Source organism: Cetorhinus maximus, chromosome 16, assembly GCF_964194155.1.
Source record: "Cetorhinus maximus chromosome 16, sCetMax3.hap1.1, whole genome shotgun sequence".
Classification (NCBI taxonomy): domain Eukaryota; kingdom Metazoa; phylum Chordata; class Chondrichthyes; order Lamniformes; family Cetorhinidae; genus Cetorhinus; species Cetorhinus maximus.
Genome location: NC_135894.1, coordinates 61,004,745 through 61,021,660, shown reverse-complemented (window position 1 = coordinate 61,021,660; position 16,916 = coordinate 61,004,745). Strand labels below are relative to the sequence as shown.

The 16,916-nt window shown below is 41.1% G+C and overlaps 1 protein-coding gene across 7 annotated transcripts in view; it reads right to left on the bottom strand.

Moving 5' to 3' along the window:
* Positions 1-16,916, bottom strand: part of LOC144691611 (rho guanine nucleotide exchange factor TIAM1-like) — a 312,961-nt gene that overhangs the window by 185,641 nt on the left and 110,404 nt on the right. For all 7 annotated transcript variants that reach the window (XM_078559872.1, XM_078559873.1, XM_078559871.1 and 4 more), the window contains 2 exons: positions 8,828-9,269; positions 3,455-3,627 (listed from right to left, as the gene is read on the bottom strand). In XM_078559872.1, coding sequence (XP_078415998.1) covers positions 3,455-3,627; positions 8,828-9,269 — 615 coding nt within the window. The remainder of the gene's footprint in view (positions 1-3,454; positions 3,628-8,827; positions 9,270-16,916) is intronic.

Sequence of the window (16,916 nt, the reverse complement as noted above, 5' to 3'; positions counted from 1 at the left end):
ATGAATAAATGTTTAACTTAGTTTTATAAGAACCTATAAGACTTGGTGGTCTTATTGCTACTAAATTCAAGGCACACATCTCGAAATTTATACAAACTGCAAAATAAGTTGCAGCAGTTGTTTCAAGTTTCCCTTTGGGATTTGAACAACACAGCATTTACCATCAGCTGTGCCATAACATTCACATTCCTATGAAAAGTTATTTTGGATCTGTATGCACATACAGTATACCAAGGAGAACAATGTTCACTTAAATTTAAATGTAACTTTTTGACTGATATCAAAGGATTCCTAGTGGACCAATGGACACCATTAAAGTAGTAATCTATGTTTAATTAAACAGATTATTTCAAAGGCTAACCACACAAGAAGCAGCTGATTTTCAGTAAACCTCACATGTGGTTCAAGTTTTTTTAAAATATGAAATGTGATTTTCAGAATAATTTTTTTTGTATAAAGCAGAACTTTGTCCATAATGCCCAAAGCATTAGCTTCATGGATTAACTGCTGTTGTGGGACCTTGCGGTGCACAAATTAATCATCACATTTGTCTCCATCACAGTGGCCACACTTTATCATTAATTGGCTGTAAAATGCTTTGGGGTAGCCCAAGGTTTGTTTACAATTCGATAATTAGTGGTGTTTCTTATGTAGTAATGAATCACTGGCCCCGATATTTACTGGGATGGGATTCTGAGGTGTCAAGGAGGAGCTATACTCAAGAAACCTCGAAAGGTGGGTTTTCCTGAATGGTATGGAGTTTTTAACTCCATGGTCTATATTTTAGTTTTTAAACAGATTTTATGCCCAGAAATTAGCCCGTTTGATGAGCTTGGCTGCCTGTTGGGCTGTCATAGAAAGCACGGTTGAAAGTGGTTGATTGGAATTAGAACGGGTTCAGGGGAAGGTCAAAAGGGAGCCAGAGACCAGCAAAAGATGAATCGGTCGAGGGGAGGGTGGGAAAGAGTCAGAGATTGGGTTTCGGTGATTGGTGATTGTAGTGGGAATCAGAGGCAGATTGTTTAAGTGTGTGGGTTTTTACAGGTTTGCTTGTTAGGCTAGGAAGAAACATCGTTGCTCCTCCTGGTCCAGAAGTAGGCACTTTGGTGATTGATTCAGTCTTTCTTGCTTGCTTTTACCTGCTGATTTCCCTAGGCCAAGAAACCTGCCTGACTGCGATTAAAAATAAAAATACTCAAAATGAAGTTTCCTTAAAAGTTTTCAAAGATCGACCCAACTCCTTTCAGCAGATTGATTTCCCACCCTTCATCCTGCCTCCATTAAAACTGGATGTGAGTGGGTTTGAGGCCAGTTTGGTTCATGTTTCTGAGTTTTAACTTCTTAGCCTCCCACCCAACCAAAACCTACCCACTTTGAGGGTCAAAATTCACGAACTGTACCAAACGTTAATGCAACCAATAAAAAAAGTTGATTTGTTACACCTATCAAGAAGAAAGAGTTGTATTTTTATAGCACCTCTCAAGCATCTCAAAGTGCTTTAGTCAATGAAATATTTTTGAAGCGTAGTTATGTTGTAATTATTATGCTCCCCATAGAGACCAATAACTTCTAAAAAAATATTTAAATTCCCTGTGACCAACTTAAAGGAACCTCAAAACAAGATTTCAAGCTTAAGACTTCTACCATAACAAGTAAACTAAAAGCTACATTGACAAAGCAATACTTAGTTGGCAACTAACACACAAAACCACAGGAAAGATATCCTCCCCTTTAACTTTTAACACAGCCTAAAACCCCACGCGATAGTTATACTTGATGTCCCACTCTCTGCAGAATAACAGTTTTCACAAGATCCAGTTCATCACCACTCCCAGCTTCCACCAGGTTCGATTTTTTAAAAAATTTATTTATGGGATGTGGACATTGCTGGCTAGGCCAGCATTTATTACCCATTCCTAATTGCTCGAGAAGGTGGCGGTGGTAGTGGTGGCTTCTCCCCGTTTCACCGAACCATAAAGTCGAGTGACTGTCAAAAGGCGTGTCTCAGTTTTTGGAGAGTTTCCAAACCAACTATCAGCTGTAAGGCCCACTCCAGCAATTCTTCCCTGCCCCACTCCCTCCCAGCCAAGCCAGGACGAATCCTTGGATTCCTTAGATTGCCTTGGGATGCATCTCTTTGATCAGAGGCCGTCTTCCTTCCTGCATCCTGCTTAATAGTTCACAGAAAGACAGCACGGTCCTGTCTGCTGACCACACTAGCTGTATCCTTTGTCTCTCTTTGTGAGACCTCTCTCGATCTCTGTCCTTCCATCCAAAATCTCAGGGACAGGAAGTCTGTTAGTCAGCACCAGTTGCTCTTGCCTTTGTTTCAGGTGTGAACATCTTGCAACTTGCTCATAATAACTTTTAGCTTGGGTGCTCACCCCCTGTCCCCATGGTAACCAAGTCACCTGGCCTATTGCCAAGCAGAACTCATAACAGATCACATGACTCTCTTCATTGCCCTATTTTACCTTAAACAGACAGTCCAAAACATAATGATCTTATAAAATCTTGCATTCATAACATAATGTAGGAAACACAGCAGCCATCTTGTGCACAGCAAGTTCCCACAAACAACAATGTAATAATGACCAGATAATCTGTATTTGTGATGTTGATTTATGGATAAATACTGGCCAGGACGCTGGGGATAACTCCCCGAATCTTATTTAAAATAGTGCCTTGGGATTTTTCACATCCACCTGAGGGGGCAGACGGAGCTTCATTTAACGTCTGAGCTGCACTGTGATACCAGCCTTGACTTTTGTACTCAGGTCCTGGAGTGGGATTTGAACCAAGGACCTCTCAGAGGCATAAATGCTACTAACTGAGCTACAGCTGATATGTGGCAAATTCATGTTCATAATGAGCCGTGATTGGCTGAAACTTGACTCTTACAAATCAGATACTAGACAATTGTAGTTCAGCTTTTTCAATGTAGGTTCTCTCTCTTAAATGGTCAATTGGATCCCAACAGTTCAGGCAACTGGTAATCAAATGTTTAAACCTAAAGCAAGCGTACATTATTGCTGTAATGGGATTTATTTCAGTGGCATGGTGTGTGAAATGAAAATTTTATTTATCACTCAAGACATCTTAGAATTCTATAAACTGCTAGCACTCTAAAGATTAAAATGAAGAAATTCATATATACACTTACGAAATCATTGCATTTCAGCCCAGAGTCGGTTAACAGTTATGAAGAAAGAACAATTCAAATTCAACTTGCAATCAGTCAAACCATTCTGCATTAAAATATTTACTATTTGTTTTTCAGTAATATGTGAAAAATAACGATCTACTTATACCAATTCAGTCAATTGAATGCACTGTTAAGTACATTAAAAATATATAGTACATTTCCTTCAGACAGTAATATTAAAATATTAGAGGTTAGTTAATCAACATATAAAGTAAGAAATGCCTGAAAGACAAGTGATAGACTACAAACCTGAAATAAGAAAGCATCCCCAAGAGAATTGCTGAGACAAAACACATAATCCTTCTTTGGATGCTCAGGTACCGACTGAACAATACTATTTTCAATCCAAACCATGTGCTTTGCTACACTATTCTGGTCCACTCCTGATCTCCCATCGCCATCATAAAAAAATAAGGTGCAGCCTAAAGTTGAAAAGGAGAAATAATATTCTGAATTAAATTCAATTTACATCAATTAGTCATGCATATCAACTTCGTCTTTGTAACATTCTAAGCTAAAAGGCAAATTCATGAGTATTGTTAAGAGCTTTATATTACTTAGAAAATGTACTTAGAGCAGTCAAGCACTTTTTAGATTTGTGTATTTTTCCTGGTCAATTCATTTCCTCCTCCCATGAAGAGGTGAATTTCTTGCTGGAATATCATCCATTATCTCATGCAAATTGTCATTATTCAAGCATCAGCCTCGATGGTGAATAGCAGTAAAATATTCTACTGGTTGAGACATTGCAGCTAAGTTTGACACAATTTTCGTAGTTTATCGAAAGATGCACATTTTTAGAAGGAATCACTGGATGGCAAGCAGGAGCTTGAACTCTGACTGATTTTGCCCACAGCCCAGGAGCACCAAGTCTAACAGTAGCACTTTTAACAGTGCCTCAGTTGAGGTTAGCTTAATTGTGCTATTCAACTTCATGATCTATACGAGGAAGATTTTAACCCTGTCCATTCGACAGGAAAAGGTTGGGCATACAGTTAAAACAGTTGGCACAGGTATGTTTTGGATGTCCAACTACTGCCACTACTTCATGCATTTTTTGATTTGGAAGAGCCGCACACCATGTGCAGGCAGCAGCCTCATGAATACATTGAATCATGGCCCTACAATGCAATTTTGACCTCAATCCCATTTCAAATAAAAATTGGACAAGTGAAGACCAGTGACTTATCTACCCAGATCAGCCTGGTAGGATCATTGTCTCAGAGCCACTGAAGCTGTAAGCCTGAATTTTAACTCAAGATGGAAGCTGTGCATGCAGCAAACTGCCCACGCCCCCACAGCCTGAGGTCTGAAGGTTTTAATGTCTGGATCTCATTTGTTTAGTCTCATTTTGGGTGGCCATTTGAACCCCGAGGAATACAGTGCCTGGCATAGTTTGAGGGGGAGAGGTGAGGGCGGGGGAATCCTGAGGTGATCACAGTCAGATGATGAAAAAATGAACTCTAAGGCAGAGGAGGATTAATATTTCCTTATGGAGCCAAGGAGCACTCATCGTCTTCCTAGCCCAAAGTGAAACAAAAAAAAATAAAGTTTCATGGGCTTCTTCTGGCCCCGCACCTGCATGTCACCAGGTTTTATCGGCAGCCAATATTGCATTAAAGGAGCATAAGATCTAAATACCATCGAGACACCCACCTGTGGAATGTGACCAAATGCCACCAAAAACCAGGCCATTAAAATTGCAGCATGCAAGGATGTATTGGAAGTGGAAAGGGAAGTGCACAACTGTTATTCCAGCTACCTACACATGCCACTAGAGTACTTAAAGGGGTGTTTACTTGAGCACAGGATCCATATGTTGCCTGTTTTGCCAGAAAAGTTTTCAGATCACCTCTTTCTCAGTTTTATGGCTGTATCGCCCTTAGTAAACCTTCTGCTTGTCACACTATTATTACTGCTAGTTTCTACTGGGAGGAGAAACAATTGGAAACAAAAGGGAACCAGCACCCAGCACCAGCTGCAACTATGCCCATCAAAAGGCAGCAGTGAGAATAGCTCATAGGAGACCACTCCCATTACACAGTATATACATTCCAAGAGTCTCTTCCCTGGGTTTATTGGAAGATCAGTGGCTCAGAAGGCTGTGCTTCCCCAATCTGCTTGTCTCAGACCTCTGCAGCCTCTTATAATAGGGTCTGTTGCCTACTGAACCAGGGGAGCATGCTTAGCTGACTTGGACTGAACTGAACTGGACTAGCCATATAAATACATTGGATACAAGAGCAGGTCAGAGGCTAGGAATCGTGCGGAGTAACCCACCTCCTGACTCCTCAAAGCCTGTCCATCACCTACAAGGCACAAGTCGGGAATGCGATGGAATATTCCCCACTTGCCTGGATAAGTGCAGCTCCTACAACACTGAAGAAACTGGACACCATCCAGGACAAAGCAGTCCGCTTGATTGGCACCACATCCACAAACATTCACTCCCCCCCATCACTGACGCACGATAGCAGCAGTGTGTACCATCTATAAGATGCACTGCAGGAATTCACCAAGGCTCCTTAGGCAGCACCTTCCAAACCCACGACCACTACCACCTAGAAGGACAAGGGCAGCAGATAGATGGGAACACCACCACCTGCAAGTCACTTACCATCCTGACTTGGAAAGATATCACTGTTCCTTCATTGTCACTGGGTCAAAATCCTGGAACTCCCTTCCTAACAGCACTGTGGGTGTACCTACACCACATGGGCTGCAGCAATTCAAGAAGACAGCTCCCGCCTCCTCCTCAACGCAACTAGGGATGGGCAATAAATGCTGGCCCAGCCAGCAAAGCCCAAATCCCATGAATGAATAAAAAAAGCGAGTGGCTGTTAAAGTCACCACAGCCCTCTTTGCCACTGTTGGCTTTCAGTCTGCTACAGGATCATCATATTATCAACTGTATCTCTCAGTGTGCAGAACATGGTTGTGTTAAGGAGATTACTCATACTCTGTTCACTGTGGCTCAATGGTACATCACCTTCCCTGATGACCTCAACAGTCAACAGGGATTTACCATAGTGCTTTTTGGAGGCTCAAGTCTGTTAGGGCCCGGCTAAAGACTGCTGTGCCTCAGCTGCTTCTGGGACAGTGTGTCCTTGCTAACTTGCAAGCACCACGGTGGGTACCGGTTGAAAGGGTGGTAAAGGACCAAACAGGCTGAAATCCTGAGAAAGGGCAACAATTGCGCTTCCTCACACTACTGCCACTTCCATGGGACTGAGATCATAATTTTTCCACTCTGTATAACAACAGGCTACAGATGAGTGAGTACTTGAAAACCCTTATCCATTCGATTCGCCAGTGAACAGTGCCTTTAACATAGTAGAGCAACTTAAGTGTTTCCGAGGTGCAATCCAGAACCTGGATGGCAGCCATTTGAGCTTCTACAAAATCTGTAAAAGCTGGTGATATTGACTATTTGAGTTAAGGCCTGTTGCAGCAGTCTTTGGGATAAACATTCTCTCCAGAGTGCCTTTGCCATGCAAGATGACATTACAAAGGCTGCTGGCAGAATCCCCCAGACTCTAGGCTTTAACACTGAAATTCCTTGGCATACCTTCCAACTACCTGAGAGGGCCAGTAGTGTTCTTTTCACAGCTGAACCCATGAAGTCCGCATCTTTGTTGGCTCAGCAGAGATAGGAGGGGAACTTGCCCTTCAGTGAGTTATCTTCTGGGCTGTCCCACAATCTGTACCCACTGCTTTTCACTGATGCTGGTTGTTTCCCCAAGTGTTGACCCTTCTGTCTCACTACCCAAGGAAAGACATATCATCAGGTAAAAGCAAAATACTGCGGATGCTGGAAATCTGAAACAAAAACAGAAAATGCTGGAAAAACTCAGCAGGTCTAACAAGATCTGTGGAGAGAAAAGAAGAGTTAAGGTTTCGAGTCTGTGTGACTCTTCTTTAGAGCTCTCTGAAGAGTCACATGGACTCGAAACTTTAACTCTGTTTTTCTCTCCACAGATGCTGTTAGATCTGAGTTTTTCCAGCATTTTCTGTTTTTGTTACATATTGTCAGGTACCTTGAGAGCAACTGACAGACTCGCTTCGTTATCTGTACCCTCTGTTAGTAATCCCCTTCTGAGCAGGCGTGAAATCCAATGCTGTTGCAGTGTTTAAACGGCTGCAGCAGCGAGAGGTTCCAGGGAAGCTATTCTAAATACTTTGAAATAACAGAAAATGTCAGAAGTTGGTTCATCAAGCCACAAAACTTCAAAATTCCCAAAGTTCGCAACAGAAATCCTATTGATGAAATAAGGAGGACGACAGCCTGGATTTTAGGGCTGGGGTAAGGAAATTCACAAAGTTCACAATAAAGGGGACATGTACAAATAGAGTTAAACTTGAGGAAATTACAGCCACTCTATCAGCTTATATTATCCATTTCTGTTGATTAGCTATGAAAATTTGGGAAAGAGAAATTAAGTTGCTCTACAAAATAAGGTATCTTACAAGGTATACAACAGTGGGCTTCCAGTTGACTGATGCAACAAAGGTTCTATCAACTGTTGCACCAGTGTGGACCTGTTGACTGAATAGTCTGTTCCTGTGCTGTAAATACTATACAAGCAGAGCTCGGGTGCCTGACACTGACTGATTGTGATAGATGGTCGCTAGTCGCGCAGTGGATCGGTTAGATATAGGCTCCAGATCTGTTGCTACCATAACATTAAAATCTTCCATGGGAAATATAATTTTCTGATGCACTGGCATATTCACAAGTTCAGGTAGGTTCTGGGTTGACATAAATAATGAAGTGGGAATCTGTGGGTTAATGCCAAACGGGGCCTATGCTGCCATACCACCAAAGAATGTCATATTCTTTGGTGCTTCCTGCTGAACCTCATCATCCCCTTCTCAAAATGGTATAAGGGAAAGGGTATAGTTGAAGGTGAAGGAATGGCAGTGAGAATCCAAAATTACCAAAATCAAGTTTCAACTTCTCCAGCAAAGATCCAACAGTTCTCTAAATTAAGCTTTAGATAGAGTCAGGTCCATAGGTATTCATAGTAATGATTTCATTCAGCAAAAGAAAGCTTTAGAATGACCACCAACCACCCCTTCCAATGTGCCAACATCTCCAGCAACCTGCAACATCACTTTCCTAGGGGCATTGATTTATGGGAGAGGTGACTGACATTGCAGGAGGAAAGTTGTGTTGGATGTTGTACATTTTTTTTGCCATTTGCAGCCTAAGGACAGATTTTAGGCAGGAGGGGTCTAAGAATAAGGATGGAGGAAAATTGTAAACCCATTCAAGATAAGCAGACATTTTGTGCTAAGCTTCTCCATCACATTTTCCACTGTTTTATGCCTAAATTATATCCAAAAATAGGTGTCAGACTGAGGATATTGCAACTCAAAATCTAGCATATTTTAAGTTGATAATGGTTTGTTATTTGAAGAATGCAGTATATTAGAATAAAGCTGAAGTGGTGGAGAGCAAACATTTATTTCACAAAGCTGATACTAAAATATTTACAACTGTAAATACCATCAATAGCAAGCAGCAATTTATTTTGTGCAGCATTTAACACCATTGCATAGTTAAAGATTCAGACAATGAGTTTTCTGAAACAAAATAGATCAGCAGAAATTAAAATGTACCTTTTAATGATACCCAATAATATTTCCATTTTCTTCGTGTGGCCAATTCCACTTTTTTATTTTTCTTGTGGACTAAAAAGTTCTTCACTGCAAGTGAGCCCGCTTTTCGAACAGTCCCTTGATCTGTAGTTTGACTATCTGACTGTCCTGGGGAGCTGAGGGTACCACTGCTTTGTTCATCACTTAAAGCTGACTCCGCTTCTTCTGGATTTTCTGTGTTGATGACATTTGATTCCAATGTACATCTAAAGTTTTCATACACCCCTTGCCGAAGTGCATCTCCTGCTGAGCCAATCTCACTACAAATTAACCCACGATTAAAAGTGGGTGGATGGCATGTCAAACTGGTAATATTGGAATAGCGGGAAAGATGGTCATTATCTGTTGTCGCGCCATCAATACCACTATCTGCACATTCACTTCCATCTCCTGTAGTAACATCCTACATTGAAACACAGATATAAATTTACAACTATAGTTAGTCAGATGATTGTGCCAATGCATAGTTAAAGATACAAAACAAAATAATAATCTACAAATTGTGGAAATTGCAATGATATTTATTTTATCCTCCACTCCTTTTATGTTTGAAAATTACTTCAGCAGGGTCTATTCAAGTTTATCATGACAAACTTCTATTCTCTCTTGGATTAATATTATTAATTTGAATAATATTTGTGAAAGCCACCCCGGCTTAACTATTTTAGTTATTTACTTTAATTGATCCCCATTTACCTTCCCACGTTATGCACCAGAGAAACAAGCGTAATCAGGCCATTTGTATCTTCTAGGAGATGCATCAGTAGGGTCTGGAGACATATTTCTTTCCAATGTCCCTCCTTGCAAAAATGTGCATGGTCTCTACAGTTGCACAATACTAATTAGAAAATGAATGAAGTGGGGGGGAAATCAAACTTGTCTTCTCCTTATTCCTCCAATGTTTAAAAAAGTTCAACTTCCCCAGGAAACATTCTCAATTTGAAACATTTGAAACGTCATGAAGATGCTCAGTGATGACAGGGATTGGGAATCTTCTACAAACTTAGTGGTATAGATTTGTTTTGCTAAGTTTGTCCCTTCCTTACTCAAATATAGTGACTGTTGGTTATTGGGTTACAATTGTACCTTACCCAAGTCACTGTTCTTCAAGGGCGGTGAATGTTATGGGCAATCCACCATGGCTTTGTAATCCCAATTTCAGCCAACTATGTGCATAGGTGCACTTTCTGGCCAAAATTATTGGGAAGCATTCAGGAGTGAAAACTCTAGTCAAATTTTCCCCAGATGAAGTGAGTGAAACTGCAGACTATTTCACCATGCAGCATACTAATTACACAATGCATTCAAATTTATATAAATACACTGAGTCATTATCCCATCTGTTGGCTCTTTAGGTAAATGGCCCACATTGTCATATTTAAGTAAGCAGGTCACAGGTTCATGCCCATTCCCTTGTTCTTCACAGAGCTAACCTGGTTGCTCAGGGCATTTCAATTGACCTCAGGGTCTCAAGCTATGGGGTGGAGGGAGAGAAGAAAAAAGATCACACACAAAAGCTCCATCCTGACTGCTAGCTGACAACTCCTGTTGGAAGTGCACCTTGCTGAATACAAGGTGAGAACAGTATCAGGCTCAGTTGTGGCGGCTTCTATAGTCAAACAGTCAAATGGCATTCATTGACCATGAATATCAATGAAGCAGGGTTACTGCCATCCATGAATGAAACAATGACATGAGTCATCATCCAAGAAAAGGAAATGGAAGGAAGAAAAAAATCAGGCAAAATGTTCCAAATGTTGGTCATTTGTCCATGGAGAAGGTGAAAAGGAATGTACATGGGTTGGAAACAAGGGACAGAAAAATACTCATCAAATATTTTTGACTGCACACATATAAGGTGAGAGCTGGCTTGGAATAGTAACATCTTGAACTGAGAATGGTTCAGGTTAAATGCAGTAGCAGTGGTTGCAGTGATCTCTTGCTGGTCTCTGTGTTAGCTACGTAATTTTCTTCAGATTACTGATTATATTTCTGCACAAGTGGATGATGACTGCAGCATGAGGTTCAAACAAGGTTCAAAACAAACTTTCAGCTCACACTGTTTTGTTTTGACCCTTATTTTTGTGAATCAATAGATCATACAACTACAATTAATCTTGAATTATCTTCTCCCAACAATGATAAAAAATTGTGACCGTGCTGCACCCAAGTTTCTTGTTCATAAGAAGTCTGTTACTTCACAGGTCTGAATTATCAAACAGAATAAAAAGTGTGTTATTATAATTATTTATTGTACAAGAGACAAGGCACCAATCACTCATTAGGGATTGGGTAAACACATTGTAGGTTAATTTATTAAGATTAAACACATGAGAACAGTTATACATAGGTATAAAACTTGAAGGCAACAGAGCCATGTGTACACTCTGCTCAAAGCAAAAGTGAAACAAAGACTGGATCACATGACACATTTATTTCCCTTCTAGAGATGTCATGCTGCTATCCCTAAAAACATATTACAACATCCTCCTTTATTTTTAAAGATACTTTCCCCCCCTTTACAAAGAAAGTACAACCATTTGCAATACATGTTCATGTTCAATTACCATTACATATGTGCATTGAACTGATGAATCTATGATTCTCTAAAGCGTCAAGGTAATCTGCTGCCACGTCCAGATCTTGTAATGGTAACCTTGTCTGGAAGTTTCTTTAACTGCTCACAGTGATCAGTGGGATCATTGTTCTTGGATGTTGTTCCTGGCTGCATTTGGGATTGCAGTCAGACTCTTATGGTGGTTGAGGAGCTGGGATGGATCAGATTTGTCCTTGGTTATTCCTCACCATTGCACATTTGTGTGTAGTGACTTCACAGGACCTTGGTTCTTAAACCCTTGTCACCTCAGCTGATTGCCATGTACCTTCTGTGAGATCCCGAATGCAAACTTGTTGTCACAACTGTAAACTTGGCAAATCTGTACCCACATTTTTATTGTCCACATTGGTCACCTTCTCTTGAAGTTTTAAAAGTTGCTGTCTAGTTTCCAAGAGAGTAGAATGGGTAAGAGAAGGTAAATTGGTACGCATTGGTCTGCCAAACATTAGCTCTGCCAAACATGAGCTCTGTCAGCAATGGCCTAGTTGCACTTAAAGGTGTCGCTCTCAGATGTAACATTGCAATGTGTAGACCTTGCTTGGGCTGTCGACATTTGCCAGTTAGGGATTTCACCATGCAAATCATTCATTCAGCTAGACCATTCGATCCAGGGCAACAAAAAGGAGCAGTGTGATCGATATTCCACTTCTCACACATATCCTGAAATGACTTACCAATAAATAGCAGATCATAATCTGTAATGATCGCTCTAGGCACAATAAACAAACTGAAAATAGCACTTTAGAGTATACGCAACAGTTGTGCTTTACAATTTGTGCAATTGTCAAACTATGGTGTACTTGGTAGTGTAGTTGACGATGATGATGAAGTCAACGCCATGAGCATAAAAGAGGTCAGATGGGATTTTGGACCAAGGCTGGTAGGAACTTCATCTGGAATCAATGTTTCTATGTGCTTTCTAGGCATCAGTGGTTCTTTGTGCTTTCTTGGCATTTGATCTCAACATGCCTCGTACTTCTTGAAGAAGCCTTCAATGTCATTGTTTGTACTTGGCCAATAGATCTATCTCTTGTGAGTCTTCTCATCCAATCTATGTCCATGTGTGAGTGATGAAGTTGAAGAATATCAGATTGCAAAGATTCCGGTATAATGACCTGCCTGCCATTAAAAATCATTCCCTGGGCATTGCCTAGATTGTCCCGACAAGGCCAAAATGGGCTTGTGTTCGTGGGCATAGTGAACTGAATCAGGCCATCCTTCCAGGGGTTTTCCATAGTGTCTCTAGTGTAGAATCTTTCACCGTTTCTTTCCATAGCTGCTGGCATTTGCGTTGCGCAAAATGTACCAGATTAATTTGGAGAACATCTTCAAGTTCAATATCAATGAAGTCAACTTGTAGATCCAAGGATATACTTTCTGTTTTCGCTGGATTAGGTAATCTGCTAAGTGTATCTGATACGACCATCAAGTTATCTGGCTTGTACCTAATTCCACAGACATCACCTTGAATTTTTAATCAACAGACGCTGTAATCTTGGCAGTGCACTGGGCAATGGTTTTTGCCAAATCATCTTCAGTGGCCAAAGAGATAGGTATGAAAACGCATGATCCCAAACACTAAAGCTAATATTTCCCACTCAATGTTGGAGTAGGTCGATTGCTTTGCCGACAAAGATTTTGAAGCAAGTGTAACTGGTTTGCCTTTTTGTAGCATGCATGCTCCCGGATCTTTGTGAGTCATCTATCCCCAAGGTAGTCATCTCCCTAGTCTCGTAAAATTGATAATGACTGTTTCAGTGCTTCAAAGAGGTATTGGCGGTCTTCATACCACAGGAAAGGCACATCCTCTCTCAACAATTCCCTTAACGATGAAGGTTTTTGAGCGAAATTGGGAATGTATGGGGACAAGAAATTCAAGAGACCTGGGCATCCTCGAAGATCATCCTTATCTTGAGGAGTAGGCATGGACTTAATATCCTGTATTTTATTGGATCGGGACATATACAAGCACTAGAAAAAAACAGAACTGAATAAATTGATCTGCTACACCTTGATATCGCATTTCAGATTGTTGAATACCAATCCTTCATTATTTGCCACTCGCATCAATTAGCGCGGATTATGGTCATGTTCTTGCTTTGTTCTTCCCGCAACAGCTACATCACCTGCGATACAGATACATCCTGCACAGTACATGTAATGCAGTCCATGTGAGCTTGAAATAGATCCTGGCTAACAGATAGCCCAAAAGGAAGCTGTTGAAAACAATACTGTCCAAACGGGGCATGGAATGTAGAAAGTTCTTGAGGCTTCTCCGCGAGATGTACTTCTTTCTCCATTTGTTTCATTCAACCTTCAATTTGTCTTGTATGTGGATGCTGCACTTACGCGGTGGATCAACTGACGAACTTGCGTTCTCCTGCAAGTGTAATGTTGGTGCTCCCTTGAACCTGCCAATTTTGTTGAAACATTCTGGATATTTCAATGTTAGGTCGTGAACGGAGGTGCTAGGTGGTGTTTCAAAGATTGATCTGCCTTGTGATGTCTGGCTAATTTCATGGATAGTTACTAGTGTGAGGCCAAGCCATGCCAATGCACCTGCAATCGCTGGGCCTTTAGTTTCCACAATGCAGAACATCTGTGACACCCAGAAGGATTGATTACACTTGCACTGCAGGACCATGAATCGTGCACATGGAAGTTGCAAGCCGTGGCACATTGAAAGGTTCACACCAGCAGGTTTTGCCATGACCTTCCATTTAGGTAGATATATGCAGAGAGAGTAGGTTGGCACTTGGCCCTATGTTAATCTTGGCCAATAACAAATGTTACCAACTTTCTTAGGATAGATAATCTGAATCTTGGCGAACACTTTGGGTGGTGTGATAGCATCTATGTTTCCCAAGAGCTTGACAGTGTGAAACATGCATTCACCGCTCTTTGTCTCATTGTGCATGGGAATCATCATCATTTTCTGGTTTGTCAATCACCTCAGATGCAGAGGAAAGGGTGCGTACTGTGATTTTTCAAATACAGAGCTAGCAGACAGAAATGTTGAGTTGCATGTTTCCGACGGGATACTGGATGGTCATTCTTATTGCTTGAAGGTACCCGCTGTGTACAGTCTATTTGGATCAGTGCATGGCTCTTTGTAGCTGAATCGGCCTTTTCTCTGCGTACTGTCGCTGCCAACGGTCCTTTCTGCCACATGCCTTGCAGAATTGATGAAAACTTGGACATTTTCTTGGTGCATGCAGAAGTCAACATCCCCTTCTAGGTTTGGGTGTCCTTGTGAGTGTGTTAATGATTGGGGTTGTACTTAGGACCTGTAAGCTTTGTCAACCTGCAAGGATCGCTTTGTATTTATGCCCATCCTTACGCATCTCTTTGATAATGTACAGTTATAGGGTTTGTATGGCAGATCTTTCTGGAATGCTTCCATGGGCATGGATGCGATCATCAACTCAACAATTCTGTCTGCCAGCCCTGCATTTGAAAAATTTCAGACACTGCGGCTTAGCTGTGGTTTGACCAAAATGTTGAGGATCTTTTCATGCCATGTAGCACGATCGAATGCTATTCACCATGTCGTACCTGTACTTAATCTTGCTACAGCTTGTCTTACCCTGATCACAATGTTGTGTTACATTAATGATAAACCTTTGTTTTTTTTCTATACAAGACACGCGGCACCAATCACTCATAAGGGCTTCGGGAAACATGTTGTGGGTTTATTTATTAAGGCTAGGCACATAAGAACAGTTATGTATAGGTATAATGCTTGAAGACATCAGAGGATTGCGATTTTATCGGTTGGCTTCGGGAGTTGCTGAATAATAACTTGAATAAAAAAACAAAGACATCATTACTCAGTGGTATGTTCCCACCACAACTTATCTTCGTGGGCAGAGTTTCAGAAAAGCACGGCAAAACAGCTACAGCAACTCATCCCAGGTACTACAGAAGGGGGGTCAAAAGGATATTGGCAGAATGCCCACAAAGTAAAAGCAAAAGTAAAACTAAGACTGTATGACTTGACATTTCCCTTCTGGTGATGTCATGCTGATATCCTTTAAAGACATATTACAACACAAATTACATTCTAAATAACTCCCATTGATTGTGCACACCAGGGTTACATAAACATAAAGGTTACATAAAGGTGTCTTTACTGTATGTTAACTATTTTAACATGAGCTATTCAGTATCAAAAAGGAGAAACTGAACTGGTCCAGCCATATAAATACTGTGGCTACAAGAGCAGGCCAAAAGCTGGAAATTCTGCAGCGAGCAACTCACCTCCTGACTCCCCAAAGCCTGTCCACCATGTATAAGCCACACGTCAGATGTGTGAGGGAATAATCTCCACTTGCCTGGATGAGTGCAGCTCCAACAACACTCAAGAAGCTCAACGCTATCCAGGACACACCAGCCCACTTGATTGGCACCCCATCCACCATCTTAAATATTCACTCCCTCCACCACCAATGCACAGTGGTAGCAGTGTGTAACACATATAAGATGATTGCAACAATTCATCAAGGCTCCTTCAACAGCACCTTCCAAACCAATGTCTTCTACCATCTAGAAGGGTAAGGGCAGCAAATACATGGGGTGACCACCACCTGCAAGTTCCCTTCCTAGTGACTCATCATTCTGATGAGGATCTATATCTCCATTCCTTCACTGTCACTGGGTCGAAACCCTGGAACTCCCTCCCTAACAGCATAGTGGGTGCACCTGCATCACATGGACTGCAGAGCTTCAAGAATGCAGCTCACTGCTACATTCTCAAGGTAATTCGGGATGGGCAACAAATGCTGGCCAAGCCAGTGACACCCACATCCCATAAAAGAGTTTTTAAAAAGTAAGAAATTATCTCAGAATTATACACAATAGTAAATGGAATCAGGAAAGGACAGGAAATCAGGAACATAATTAAACTATGACATTAAGAAATGGGACACTGGATATACTCGTGCAATTGTAGGACTGATATCTGGAAATTCTTCCCACAAGATAAGAAAGAATGGATAATACATAGCCGAATCCAGGAAGTTGGAAGTGGCAAGATTTCCTCAGCTGGGGTGATGATTGCTTAAACGCTGCAACCCATGTGCACCTTTCTCTTGACCTATTGTTTAGCAACAATGAAGTTGTAGGGTTTTTAAACATATGGCAATTAGGTGCTTTAACATTTACAGCTCACAAGCAGAGCATATGTATCTTTTGATTTTTCTTTCTTTAAAACTACCAGCGGTATACTGGAAAGTTGTTGGGATTAGACTATCTTGACATGAAATCAGCTTGATATTATATAAACATGACAGCAGTCTAAGTACCAAATATAGTTCTAGATCACAGGTATTCAATAAACCCATTTCAGGTTGTCCATCAGCATGGTACTATAATTAACTAACCAGAGGTAAGGATTTACAGTTTGCAAGAATGTACATAAGGCTGTTCCCACAG